Below are 13,733 nucleotides of genomic sequence, written 5' to 3' on the forward strand. Positions count from 1 at the left end.
ATATATTTTATAGTCTCTATCATAATTTTTATTATCAGTACTTGAGATTGCTAATAGTCCCTTTTTTTTTTTTTTTTTTGGTCTGCTGATTCTCTTTCATGGTGGATTTTGATGGTGAGTTTAGCTTCCAGGAGGAATATGTACTTTTACCTCTCTTGCTTTGTGCCCTGAATTCTGGATATGTTTCTATAGAATTATTCGTGTCTTCTCTGTGGGGCTCCAGGATAATAGGAGGAGGAGGAAGAGAAAGAATATCAGCAATAACAAGTAACATTTTTTGAGCTTTTATGATTTTCTAGGCATTCTTCTTTTTTTAAAATTTTATTTTTTAGATTCTACATACAAGTGATAACGTACAGTATTTGTCTTTCTCTGTTTGACTTATTTCACAAAGCATAATATCCTCAGGTCCATCCATGTTGTTGCAGATGGCAAAATTTCATTCGTTTTTATGGCTGAGTAATATTCCATTGAATATATATATACCACATCTTCTATATCTATTTATCTGTTGATGGACACTTAGATTGCTTCCATGTCTTAGCTATTGTAAATAATGCTGCTACGAACACTGGGGTGCATGTATCTTTTCGAATTAGTGTTTTTGTTTTCTTCAAACGTATACCCAGGAGTAGAATTGTTGGATCAGGCCTTGTTCTATAAACTTTACTTATACTAATGAATTTAATCCCCCCCAAAACTATATATATATTTGTATGTAATATAAACTATATATATAATATGAACTATGTGTAATATTAACTATATATTATTAGCTATATTACTATCTGTATACATTTTTAACTATATATACACACACATACATACTGTATACACACACACACACACACACACACACACACACACACACACACACACACACACACACACACAGTGTTATCTCCATTTTTATGGATGAGAAAACCTGAGGGGGGGAGGTTGTTAAATAGATTATGCACAAGGTCACACAGCTATGGCAGGGCCAGAATTCAAACCCGAGCTTGGCTCCAGAGTATGTAACACTAACTGCTATGATATTGTTCTCAGACACATTGCTGTGCAGGGACAGTAAGCTCAGATCTCTTTCCTGTACCTGACCATGTGCGACATATACTCAGGATTCTCATTTTCTATGGAGGAAACTTGGTTTTTTTAACCCAGAGATTGGACAAAGAATACATATCCTTACTTTTCCTTTGGGTAGTAGGTGAGGTTTTTCTAGTTTCTCCTTCTAGCACCGAACAGTCCTGGGAAGCTTCTGGATTCATGCAGAGATATGAAGCCCAGCTTTACAACCTGTCAAGGACCGAGTCCTGGTCATGGGGTATTGAAATACCTCTTTGGACTATTGTGTTTCTGACATAGCATTCATAGTTCTGGCTTTAATTTCTCTTTTCAATTTTAGCCTCTGGCAATGTTTCTTCATTTCTCTCTGTTTCTTCCATTGATTCTTCCATTTTTTCCTTTATTTTTTCTTCTTCCTTTTTAAAGTTGGTTTACATCTGGACATCTGTGTTAGATGTATTTTACTCACTATGTCAATGTGCTTCTAGCTGGAGGGCAGGCATTTCCTTACCATATTTGGTCATATTTGTGGGGAAATCCTTGGGTTTAAGTAAGGAAAATAGCCCCACAAATAAAAATAAATCAGAGTAAAGGAGTCAAGAAAGAGGAATAGAAAGAATATACAAGAAACAGTTACAAGAAGTGAAACTAGTAAAATATATTTAACTAATTTTTTTTTTTTTTAATTTTTTTTTTTTTTTTTTGTGGTACGTGGGCCTCTCACTGTTGTGGCCTCTCCCATTGTGGAGCGCAGGCTCCGGACGCACAGGCTCAGCGGCCATGGCTCACGGGCCCAGCCGCTCTGCGGCATGTGGGATCTTCCCGGACCGGGGCACGAACCCGTGTCCCCTGCATCGGCAGGCGGATTCTCAACCACTGCGCCACCAGGGAAGCCCTTAACTAATTATTGATATTGTAGTTGTGAATCTTAATGCAATTGTAAGAAAGGCAAAGTGAAAATGATTCCTAAAATAGAGTCTATAGGGTCTAAAACAAGTGTAACAACAAAGTTAATAAAAACCTGAACTATATTTCAGGTGATTTAAAAGAAACTTAGAATCTTTGTTTGGGCCATTGACCTTTTATTGATGTAAAATTTTAACAGTGTTTTTGACTGTCCATCCCATCCCCCTTCCAAGAGGCATTTAGAACATCTTTTTACTTTGTTTTTGCCAGTTTTTAATGTAAAAGACATGTACTATTTCACTGTTAACTATTTTTAAAAACAGAACTAATTACCAAGGAGAGAAATGCCTATACAGAATACCATGACTTTAAATGTTTGTTTTAAAATTATACCTCTTTTCTCCAGAACATCTGTCAGCTTTATGATTATTAACATCTGTGGACTGGGAGCCATGTCAAATATTTGAGATTTCCCAATTCATGGACTTTGATTTCTTGTTTTGCGATTTACTTTGGCAGGTCAAGAAGTTTGTAACTCTTTACAGAGATAGACGGTGCAATGGGAATTGAAATACATTTCAGTTTTTTCCTAGTCTTCACGTTTAAAAATTGACCTGAATCTTTTCTTATTTTTTTTTAGTCCTTAGCGATCTGCTTGCTTTTATTTTGTTCAGATGCCTTATGAAATTCTACATCCATGATGAACGGAGCAGGAGAAAGGAATTTGTGCGTAATTCTTCACTTGTCCAATGTAGTTGTTTCTCCAAGGCAGGCTATGGGTTGCTTAACTTTTTTAGACAAAACAAAACAAAAAACTCAGCTCCATTGCATTCTGGGGTGTGCCTAAGTTAGTCAGATATGTCAATGGCAGTTGTGTTTAGGCATTAGTAGTGAAAAAAAAAAAAAACAGCTGAAGATTTTTCTCATACAAATTTAACTACTTTGTTTGGTTAGTTACTCATTTATTGCCCTTCACCCCATCTTAGTCTCATCATGTCTGAAGAGCTAATTCCATTTTCCTTGTTTACTATTTCCCCCCTGATCCCTTGAGTTGAAAGGCCGAGTGAACAAACACAGGGTTTGTTTTATTCCTAACCAACCCCGGAACAGTCATTTCCCTGCAGAATAATTGGCTTAGGGAAGAAAAGACAGAAAACAGAACAAGTTCATCATGTGCGGATTGCTCTGGCTACACCCCTTCTCAGAAACGAGCCTGGGTAAGAACTGTTGGGAGTAAGCATTCATTTAAAGAATATACGGAGAAGTGGTAATAAAGAACTTTAAGTTGTTGCCGTAGACGAAGGGAAGTGTGCTTTCACAGTGTTTCCAGCGCGCTGTTTTCTCTCATTATCCTGACAGTAAGTAAAGCTCTGTTTTGTTGTGCCATATGCCAAATCAATCTGTTTTTCAGATGTTTCCAAATACTTAGGTGTTTTGTATTGAAGACCTGAAGACAAAATGTTTCTATTTTTTCCTAACCAACTTTTATTGTGTAGATACAACAGTAGAATATAGGAAAATAGTAAAATTTGCTTCTGTACTAGCTGAGGGAGAATTGTCTGAATATTTGGATATGCAAATCTAAAAGAATTTAATTTTGAGATTATGAAAACTGAAAAAAATGTTCTCTGTTCATTTGCAAACATTTGGGCAAAATTACTTTCCTGTGTGATCTTCCTTCCTTTCTCTTTCCTTCTTTCTTTCTTTCTTCTTTTTTCTCTCTCTCTCTCTCTCTTTCTTTCTCTCTCTCTTTCTTTCTTTCTCTCTTTCTTTCTCTCTTTCTTTCCTTACTTTGTAGTTTGTTTCCTCCACTATTCAGGGACTTCTGAATTCAGAAAATTGACATAAATTGTTTTATTCTTCCTGTGTATCAGAATCAAGTTTCAAGTCCTTTGAGTCTGGATTGTTATCTGATGGCTTAACTCGTGATAAAAGTTTTTCAATTCAATCTGGAAGGTAAATCCGAAAAGAAAGTACTTCCTTGGGATTGTTTCTAATGGATATAATTAATTATTTAGATGAGTTTAATTAATCAGAATTTTTATGTTAATTTGATTAGCTCTGGGATGTCTATTCAGATGTAAAGAACACAAAATTATTATTATTCAGATGAGATACAATTCAACTGCTCTGTTTATATAGTTGAGTTTCTGGTATAAAATGTCAAAAATGGGAAGTATCTTACAGGTTCTGAATCAAAGTATCTTTTCCATTGTAATTGTAATTGTTGTAAAATTGTGATAATAGTTCACTCTACTTCCCTGTCATTACTCTTCTTCCAAATAGTTTACAGTGAGTATATTTGATGTCAAATTTTACAGTCATGATTATTGAAATAATATTTTAAATCCTTTTTTTTTTTTTTTTTTTTTGCAGTTCTTAAAGTTAGGAAATATTTTCCCCAAAAATATGATCAAGGTTTTTCTTTTCTTTTTTTTTTTTTTTTTTTTTGTGTTACGCGGTTGTGGCCTCTCCCGTTGCGGAGCACAGGCTCCGGACGCGCAGGCGCAGCGGCCATGGCTCACGGGCCCAGCCGCTCCGCGGCACGTGGGATCCTCCCGGACAGGGGCACGAACCCGTATGCCCTGCATCGGCAGGCGGACTCTCAACCACTGTGCCACCAGGGAAGCCCCAAGGTTTTTCTCATTACACTTATTTTTCTAGTTGATACTCCACCATGTTTACTTTCTCTTTGTTTAATGAACAGGCTAAATGCATATGAAACAAAAAAGTGTGTACCAGCAAACTCAAGCACTTCTGTGCAAGAATCTTCTTAAGAAATGGAGGATGAAAAGACAGAGCTTATTGGTATGTCTGACCATTTACCTCTTTCCGAAGTGAGCATTATGCTTTTATTTCATTGCCTCATGATTCTCTTATTCTATATTTTAAGTAACAGACTGCATCTATTTTATTTTATGTTTTTTAAGGAGCTGTAAAGATGTACATTTTCTTTATTGAATGAAAGACTCTTTAAATTCCGTAGTGCTTTACAATTTTCAAAAGTTTCCCACACATGATTTCATATAATCCTATAATAACCCTTTTTTTCTCCTACCCCTATATTGTCCCTCCCCCTTTCCCTCTCCCCACTGGAAACCAGCAGTTTGTTCTCTATATCTGTGCAGACTGCATCTATTGACTTTGAATTTGTCTCTAGTTACACTTGTCGAACTGAGAGACTCACAGCAGTCTCTGAAAAGTAATGTAGAATTAGAAAGACCAACTATTACTCATGTTGTTTTCAAAAGGAGAATAACTGAAAATCTAATTGTATGGTAAGTTATAGCAACTGTTAAAGCTGCTGTCATGGATAATAAATTTAGAGTCAAGAAATATTAAAAATAGTGTCTAGCAGAAATAGAGGAATTTATTGTAAATTGGGTGGACCTATTTTCAAGGCCATGAATTTTCTACACAGAGATTATTTCCAAGAATTATGACCAAGTAACACCCCTGTTTGTCAGCGTGCATTAAAGCCCCAAATTTCAATGCTTAACACAGCAAAGGTTTATTTTTCACTCTTTTCACAGCCTAAATAAGGGTGGCAGTGAAAGCGATGCGGGTTGGGTAGGTTGAGGAGTCTTCGCACAGTCCCTGGGAGACCCAGGCTCCTTTGTCGTGCGAGTCTGCCGGCGCCCTAGACTTTGCAGACATTCACTGGATCCTCCGCGGCCAGTCAGATCAGGAAGCGGAAGGACTGAGACAGAGAGAATAGGGAAGGTTGTGCAGGGTTCCATGAGCCGTGCCTGGAAACCGTGCAGATCATCTCGGCCCACGTTCCACTGGGGAGAACTCAAGCATCTGGTCCCACTTCATCGCCGGAGGCTGGGGATGTGGCCCAGCATTGCGCCAAGCAGGGGGAGGTGACTGACACTGATGGACCACTAGACGGTCTCTTGCACTTTGTCCCTCCTCATTCTCTTTGACTTCCAATACAAGGATATGGCAGTTGACAGAAATGTTTCTCTTTGCCATCGTGAGTCCTACCTGGGACACTGTGTGTCTTAGAGCCCAGGCTCTCCCGCCGTGCACAGAAGAGTGGCCGTCCTGTTAGGCAGCCTGTGAGGCTGGCTTCTGCGGTAGCTCGTGGCTTAACGCAAAAGTCTTGTTCTAGTGTTGGAGAATGATATATGTGACAACTAGCTCGATACAGACCTTTGATTGGGTTCCCTTTGCTCTGAAGAGTGAGAGCAAAGAGAGGCCAACTATATGGTGAAACTGGAATTTGTCTTCCATTGTCCTCTGGTGTTGACTGAGCTCCTTAAGGGAATACAATCTCAATGTGTTCTCTTTTTTTGTTATTTTTTTTATATAGGAATGGGGGTTCCCAATACTTTTAGGATTTTATATGGGCATATTTTCATACTTAAAAGAAAATGTGCATTTTCCTGAAATGCCTCCTCAGGATCTGGGAAGGGTAGATAAATTTAACAGCTCTTCTATGGATGTTGTGTACACACCGATCTCCAACATTACCCAGCAGATAATGAATAAGACGGCATGTGCTCCCTTTTTGAAAGGTAGGTATGCTGATGGCAAAAAAGTATTACGATTTTATCTTTTTGAAAAAGTGTGTGCCTTTTTAATTTGAAGTCACAGTTATCCATTATGCAAATGATCTAGGTATCAGTATAGCACACAAATTTGGTCAGTTTTTTCTTTCTCTCATAGCAATTAGCCTTTTAAAGCCTTTCAGCTTGATGAGGGTCCACTTTAGGTAGGCCTACATTTCTACTGGGATTTAAATAAAACAATAGATTTGTAATTGCAGATGTTCAGAATAATACCTAGGAGGCATAGGCTATTGGGCAGCGTGGGTGTTTTAACATGGAAATATAATGATTAAGATTTATACTTGAGGAAAAAACAAATAAATGTAAGACATTAGGTCATGGTTATATGCTAATTTCAGAACTATGAAAATTAAGGATGGATAATCTAAAGATTTTCTGTCTGCATATGGTATAATTTGTAAGCATCTTTAAAGGTCTTCATTCTAAATGAGGTTTCTGTGTAACTGGTAGAAGCAGAATGTGCCTTTCACTCACGGGCAAGTTGGGTGCAGTCTGGTTAGCTGCTCTTTAACCCTCGATTTCTAACAGGTACAATTGCTGGCTGTTACAAACAGAGTCACTTTGTGGTCTTGGTTCCTGTATAAAGCAAAGACCATATGAAGTGCCTTTGCTTTTAGTAAATCTAAAATCTGAAGTCCTCTGACCACGTAATAACTGCTACGGTTACCTCTGTTTCTGTATCCCAATTCCCTTATGCGTACTACCTCGGCAAATAGTTTTATATACCTAAAACTTGCTCTGATACCTGTCATTATTAAAAGAAAACATTTAATTCTCATGCATGTCTCCTGATTCTAGAATCTAAAACGACAAAAAATTTCCCTTTTTGCCTTTTGGGATAAGTTTAATTTAAAGGGAAAATGATTTTAGTTAACTCCACTGGAAAATATGTGATGACAAAGTTGGATATCACAGTCTATTCTGGTGAAATTCTAACAATCCTCTGTGTCTGTTTTTCACCATGCAATTCACAGGAAGAAGAGTCACTGGGGCACCGGATCAAAAATACATGGATAAAATACTTCTAGACAATTTCCCATACACCGTGGGAGTCATCTTTAATGACACTTTTTCTTATAAGTTAAAATTTTATCAGGGATATTATATTCCAATTTTGAAGGAAGAGCTTTTCACAGGTGACTTTCCATGTAAAATATCACTATGGCATTTTTCATGTTTTTAACACATGGAGTAGGATGGGATGGGCAACAAAGATACTTTTGATGGCACAAGAAAAAATACACAAAACACATTTTATTGCTGAGCTTATTCCAAAGTCAATCATATCTTCCCCCTCTAGGAAGGCTCTCAAAAAACCATTGAGTCATCCAACAGTTACATAGTGAATTCCCAAGTGCATGTTGGAAAGGATGCAGAGGTGACCCAAACTGATAGGTCCCAGACTCAGGTGAGAGTCCAGGTTAGCAGGAAAGGCAGCCAGTGAACAATTAATGACCAGCGCAAGAAAAGGTACTTGGGGGACTCAGACCAGGGGTTCCTAAGAAACTGTGCGACTAGAGAAGTTCTGCCTGGAGAAGTGATGGTTACAGGAACACCAGAGGAAATGGCATGTGTGGGGTGTGGAGGACATTGCATTCCAGATAGAAGAGGAGGCTGCGGGGGCCCGGGGCTGGGAGAGAGCGTCTGTTAGTTGGTATGGGAGAGCAGCAGTCCTGTATAGCTGGACAGGGCACACAAAAAGGAACGGGATGGGAGAAGGAGGCCGAAGTTACTCGAGGGCTAGACCCTGTGCCGTCTTAAAAACCTAAGGCAATGGAGAGCCATCAAGGTACTTTAATCAGGGCAGAGACATGATTAGATTTCCAAGCCTAAGGGAGTGCTCTAGGATTTAGCCCAGAGAACGGATTGCAGAGCATGCAGTGAAACATACTAGTGGACTGATGGTGGCTTAGACCAGAATGGAGATGTTTTTAAATTGTGGTGGCCAGGAAAGACCTCTGTGATGAGTTAACTTTTGAAAAGAGATCAGGATGGAGGGAAGGAGTGAGCCATGGATCTGTCTGGAGGGAGAGCATTTGAACACAAAAGAAGTTCTCATACTGCTGTGTGTTTGGCGTTCTCAGGCACAGCAAGGAGTCCGGGATGGTTCAAGCAGAGGGTTTGCTTTCGTCTTCTTTTTATTTTCTAAGACTTTCTGTGCGTACCATGTTTTCCATGAATCAAATTGCCATATTAGAGACTTCATTTGCTCCTTTTATCTATGTGGTGAAGTCTCCTCTAGATCGTTCTTTCTTGGATTCTCGTTTCTTATTTTCCAATTGCCTTCATCTCTTAATGTTGGTTCTGCTTTTTTCTTTGTGCTTATAGCTCACTGTTGGGGTGCAGATAATGAGTTTTCCTGTTCACTGGCTAAATACTGGAGCAGAGGGTTCGTGACTTTACAGACTGCTATCAATGCTGCTATTATACAAGTAAGAAGAGTTCTAATAACTAATGTGAATGTATTCCAGAGACGTCAAGGTTTTGGTCAAAGATGATGTCTACTCACATTTTCATGGGTTTATATATGAAGCAGGCATCCAAATGGTGAAATTGAATTTTAGGCAAAGGAGCACATTACTTTTTTTTTAACCTTAAATTTTCAAGTAGTTATAGAATGGCAGGAAGTTTCAACAACAATGTACAGGGAGGCCCATGTGCTGTTCATCTAGTTTCTCCTGAAAGTAACATCTTGCATAACCACAGAACAGTATTAAAACCAGGAAATGTACATTGGTACAATCCCCATAACTTATTCAGATTTCACCAGTTTCTATACTTTAAGTAATGATTTTGTTCATTTGAACCCTTCTTTAGATCACGACAAATCACTATGTGATGGAGGAGTTGATGTCAGTTACTGCTATAAATATGAAGACATTACCCTTTATTTTTAAAGAGAACCTTCAAAATGAGATGTTTATTTTTTACTGCTTGCTTTACTTCTCCCCATTTATATATTTTTTATCACTCAATGTTACAAAAGAGAGAAAAAAGTATAAGGATTTGATGAAAGTGATGGGTCTACAAGATTCAGCATTCTGGTGAGTGACTGACTCAAGTAGTTCAAATGAGTAAACAGAGAAATTCAGAAGCAGTGAAAATGTGTTACTGTTTCAGAACACCATGATTTCAACTTGATACATTGCCTACTTTGCTGTTGGCATTGTTCCGACTTTTCAGTTTAGTCTTTGTTAAGTTTTGCTCTGCAAGATTGCGATTATAATTTGCCGGGCACTTTTTCTGTGCCATAAGCATGTTAAGCCAATGCTATGATAGAGGTACCAGTAAGATCACAGAGAATGAAAAAGAGCTGCCCGTTGTCAAATGGATGGTGTGTGCAGGGACTCAAACCCAGGAGCCCTAATTTTTTAAAATTTTTTATTGGAGTAGAGTTGATTTACAGTGCTGTGTTAGTTTCGGGTGTGCAGCAAAGTGAATCAGTTATACAGATACACGTACCCACTCTTTTTTAGATTCTTTTCCCGTATAGGTCATTACAGAGTACTGAGTAGAGATCCCTGTGCTCTACAGTAGGTCCTTATTTGTTACCTATTTTATATATAGTAGTGTGGATATGTCAACCCCAGTCTCACAGGTTATCCTCCACCCCCCGCCCCGCTTTTCCCCCTGGTAACCATAGTTTGTTTTCTACGTCTGTGACTTTATTTCTGTTTTGTAAATAAGTTCATTTGTACAGTTTTTCTAGATTCCACATATAAGCGATATCGTATGATATTTGTCTTTCTCTGTCTGACTTACTTCACTCAGTATGACAATCTCTGGGTCTATCCATGTTACTGCAAATGGCATTATTTCTTTTTTATGGCTGAGTAATATTCCATTGTAAATACGTACCACATCTTCTTTATCCGTTCCTCTGTCGATGGACATTTAGGTTGCTTCCATGACCTGGCTATTGTAAATAGAGCTGCAATGAACATTGGGGTGCATGTGTCTTTTTGAATTATGGTTTTCTCAGGGGATATGCCCAGTAGTGGGATTGCTGGGTCATATGGTAGTTCTATTTTTAGTTCTTTAAGGAACCTCCGTACCTCTCTCCATAGTGGCTGTATCAATTTACATTCCCACCAACAGTGCAAGAGGGTTCCCTTTTCTCCACACCCTCTCCAGCATTTGTTGTTTGTAGATTGTTTGGTGATGGCCGTTCTGACTCTGGTGTGAGGTGATACCTCATTGCAGTTTTCATTTGCATTTCTCTAATAATTAGTGATGCGGAACATATTTTCATGTGCCCAGGTGCCCTAATGTCAACTCTCCTGCTTGGTCTACCCTTAGTTATCACTTGATTTCTCTACACTTCCTCTTGTTGAAGAAAGTATGATCCTATAATGGCTAGCTTCTGTTCCGAGATTGGGTAACTTGGGGTATATTTTTTGGAGCAACTAAATACCATATGTTGGAGTTGAGATAACCTATAAAAGTGCCCAGCACATAGGCTGGCATATAAGAAGCACTTAATAAGAGCATTTGCTTCATATATTGATATATTTATATCATATCTTGCTCCATTTTACAAATGATTTAAAGTGATTTAAAAATATATATTTCATCATATTTATCATGTATGTATGTATCTATGCATGTATTTGTATTATAAAAAAATAAATAATTGATGAGTAGAAACAAAGATTTAGCAAAATAATAAATAGGTAATATTAACAGATAAATATGCAAATCATACAAGTTCTAAGCTTCTAAGAGGCCAAGGCAGAGAATTCTGCAATACCATCAGTCACAAAATTCATACTGTCTAGGAAAAGAAAAAATGAAAAATAATCTGTTCGCTTTCCCCTAAAAGAAACCTAGCATTTTTCCAATGTTGAATCCTGGGAGATATTTCTTGTATACTCTCCATATCAAGAAAATACTCTTTATGGATGTGGTACTATCTGGAATGGATGAGGGACTATTTATTTAACAATCCTTTGCAAGGTACATGTTCCCTGAAATAAAATTAAGGTCTAGGAAATTTAAAATTTTCTATGAAGTATATTTTATTAACAGAGAGAGTTTTCATTCTAATATAACTGAACTGTGAAATAGAAAAAGAGGAAACTGGGTCTTGAAATGAAAAAAGAGAGGAGAGGAGTGTTTTTGCGGTGGAAGCTTGGGAAATACAAAGGAATGGATGGAATTTGTTAGGAGGGAAGAGAGAGAGGAACTATGGAGAAATGACCATCTTTCAGCCCAGGGCTTTTGCCCCGTGGGACAGCGTCCCTGCAGCCACCTTAGAATAGGTAGGCACAAGCCAACTCTAGATTAAAATCAGAAAGTACTGGTTATTTAGATGTGGTTTCATTCTCAGGATAAATGCTTCTTAATATGCATGTAACCTAAAATTTAGCAAAATGAATAGATGTCCTTAAAACTGAGAAGGAAAAATTTCTGAAACATTTTTATTAAGTACAGAGTGTCTACTAGAAATGAGTTTTACAGCACACCACCCCTGATTTTGTTTTGTTTTGTTTTTTACTAATGCCATAAATGTGAAATGTAGTCAATATTTATTCTATAAATGTGATGTCTGAAATTGTTTTATCCTGAAGATTTTCATAGATTTATTAACATCCCCTCAACTCCCTGCAATAAGTTCCTTTTTCTAGGTAATGTTTTAATTTCCTTCATTTGTAGTTCCCTTACCCTGTGGTTTTTCAGTTCCTACCTATGGCAGTTCCCTTCTTGACTCAGGAAGTGAATTCTGCAGACTGCGGTGTGCTTTTCCAAGAACGCTGATGTTCTAACACAGTCTGAATCCTTGTAATGACAAGAAATTTTAAAAGGAAGTCAAATGAGCAATAATTAAACATGTTCTATTGGAACATATTAATGCAAGTTCCTGGTTTGATACTTCTGCTGTTTTATCCAGCAGTTGAATTATTATTAAGCAATTTTATGTAGAAGAAAGAGCTCTGGGCTGAATGAAAGCCTACAGCTGCTATCTTAGCTTTGTTATTGGCTTACGTTGTTGACCTTGAGTATGCCCATTAACTAGGAATACGAACTGCAGTTTACTCATCTGGAAAATGAGAAGCTTGGACTAAAACATCCTGTAGGCCTCTTAGATTGACTGCTATTTCTAATAACTACTTCATAAAAATGTGAACACCAGCACATTTAAAGCAAAACAGTGTGAACATTTAAGGGTGTGCCATAAGCTATATTGGTTTAAATAAAGAAGTCATGAATAGGAATAGCAAGACTGGAATGGGCTTAGTACAGTTATGAAATTTCAATTTTCTGCAGCTAGGGAGGGTGGAGGTGCTGCTGGCTGAGATCGTCAAGAATGGTCAAGTTATCATCTGCCCCCAGTACATCCGTGGTTACTTGATTGATCAGAAGCTGTTAAGTTTCCTTCCAATTTTATAATTAGAACACTTTGGTAATATATAATAAAACTGAAGGTACAAAAATGCTAATCTCATTTATTTCAGCAATTTCACGTTAAAGAAATTGTTTTGTGCACTTTCCCCAAAAAGGCAAATACAAGAATATTTTTAGCAACATTGCATTAGAAATAAAAATTGGAAACAACCTAAATGTCCACGGGCAGGAGAACATTGAGGTATATTTATACAATGAAATGTTATACTACAGTGTATAGTATTGTACATGTTGTGGATAAAGGCAAGTTGCAGGAGAATACAGACAAGATGATACTGTTTATGCATATTCATATTATTTTTATAATACTTGAATACAGAGCTGATACCTAGCCATGGCACCGGCACAGCCATTGTAATATTAGTAATATTTTAGTTATTAATCTAGGTGGCAGGTACAATGGTAATCATTGTATTATTGTTTAGATATTTTTATATGTTTTAAGTATATCATAATAAAGTTAAAACAACTGAAATAATATTTGTCTTTATTTAGGCTCTCCTGGGGTTTAATCTATGCTGGTTTCATCTTCATTACTTCTATAATCATTACAATTATCATAATATCTACCCAAATTATAGTCATGACGGGCTTCGTGGTTATATTTACCCTCTTTTTCTTATATGGCTTATCTTTGGTAAGTTCATACATTTATTACCATTTTCTCTGCTTTAGGTCTTAGTTATATGTAGCAAAAACTAATGTCTCAGCAGGCAACTATATAGCAGCTTCTTTCATGTGTGTGCGTGTTTGAGAAAGTCTTTATGAGTCTGAGAAAAT

General features: G+C 37.4%; 1 protein-coding gene across 5 annotated transcripts in view; it reads left to right on the top strand.

Annotated features, from left to right (window-relative positions):
• Window positions 1-1,910: 1,910 nt before the first annotated feature.
• ABCA6 (ATP binding cassette subfamily A member 6) overlaps window positions 1,911-13,733 on the top strand; it is a 60,404-nt gene continuing 48,581 nt past the window's right edge. Inside the window, exons 1-7 of one of the 5 annotated variants that reach the window (XM_067021158.1) lie at window positions 1,911-3,329; window positions 4,679-4,779; window positions 6,290-6,494; window positions 7,523-7,684; window positions 8,877-8,980; window positions 9,366-9,592; window positions 13,449-13,590. In XM_067021158.1, coding sequence (XP_066877259.1) covers window positions 4,684-4,779; window positions 6,290-6,494; window positions 7,523-7,684; window positions 8,877-8,980; window positions 9,366-9,592; window positions 13,449-13,590 — 936 coding nt within the window. In that variant the 5' untranslated portion in view covers window positions 1,911-3,329; window positions 4,679-4,683. The remainder of the gene's footprint in view (window positions 3,330-4,678; window positions 4,780-6,289; window positions 6,495-7,522; window positions 7,685-8,876; window positions 8,981-9,365; window positions 9,593-13,448; window positions 13,591-13,733) is intronic. The other 4 variants (XM_067021159.1, XR_010838171.1, XM_067021161.1 and 1 more) reach the window with 4 other exon arrangements.

This window comes from Kogia breviceps, chromosome 19, assembly GCF_026419965.1.
Source record: "Kogia breviceps isolate mKogBre1 chromosome 19, mKogBre1 haplotype 1, whole genome shotgun sequence".
NCBI lineage: Eukaryota > Metazoa > Chordata > Mammalia > Artiodactyla > Physeteridae > Kogia > Kogia breviceps.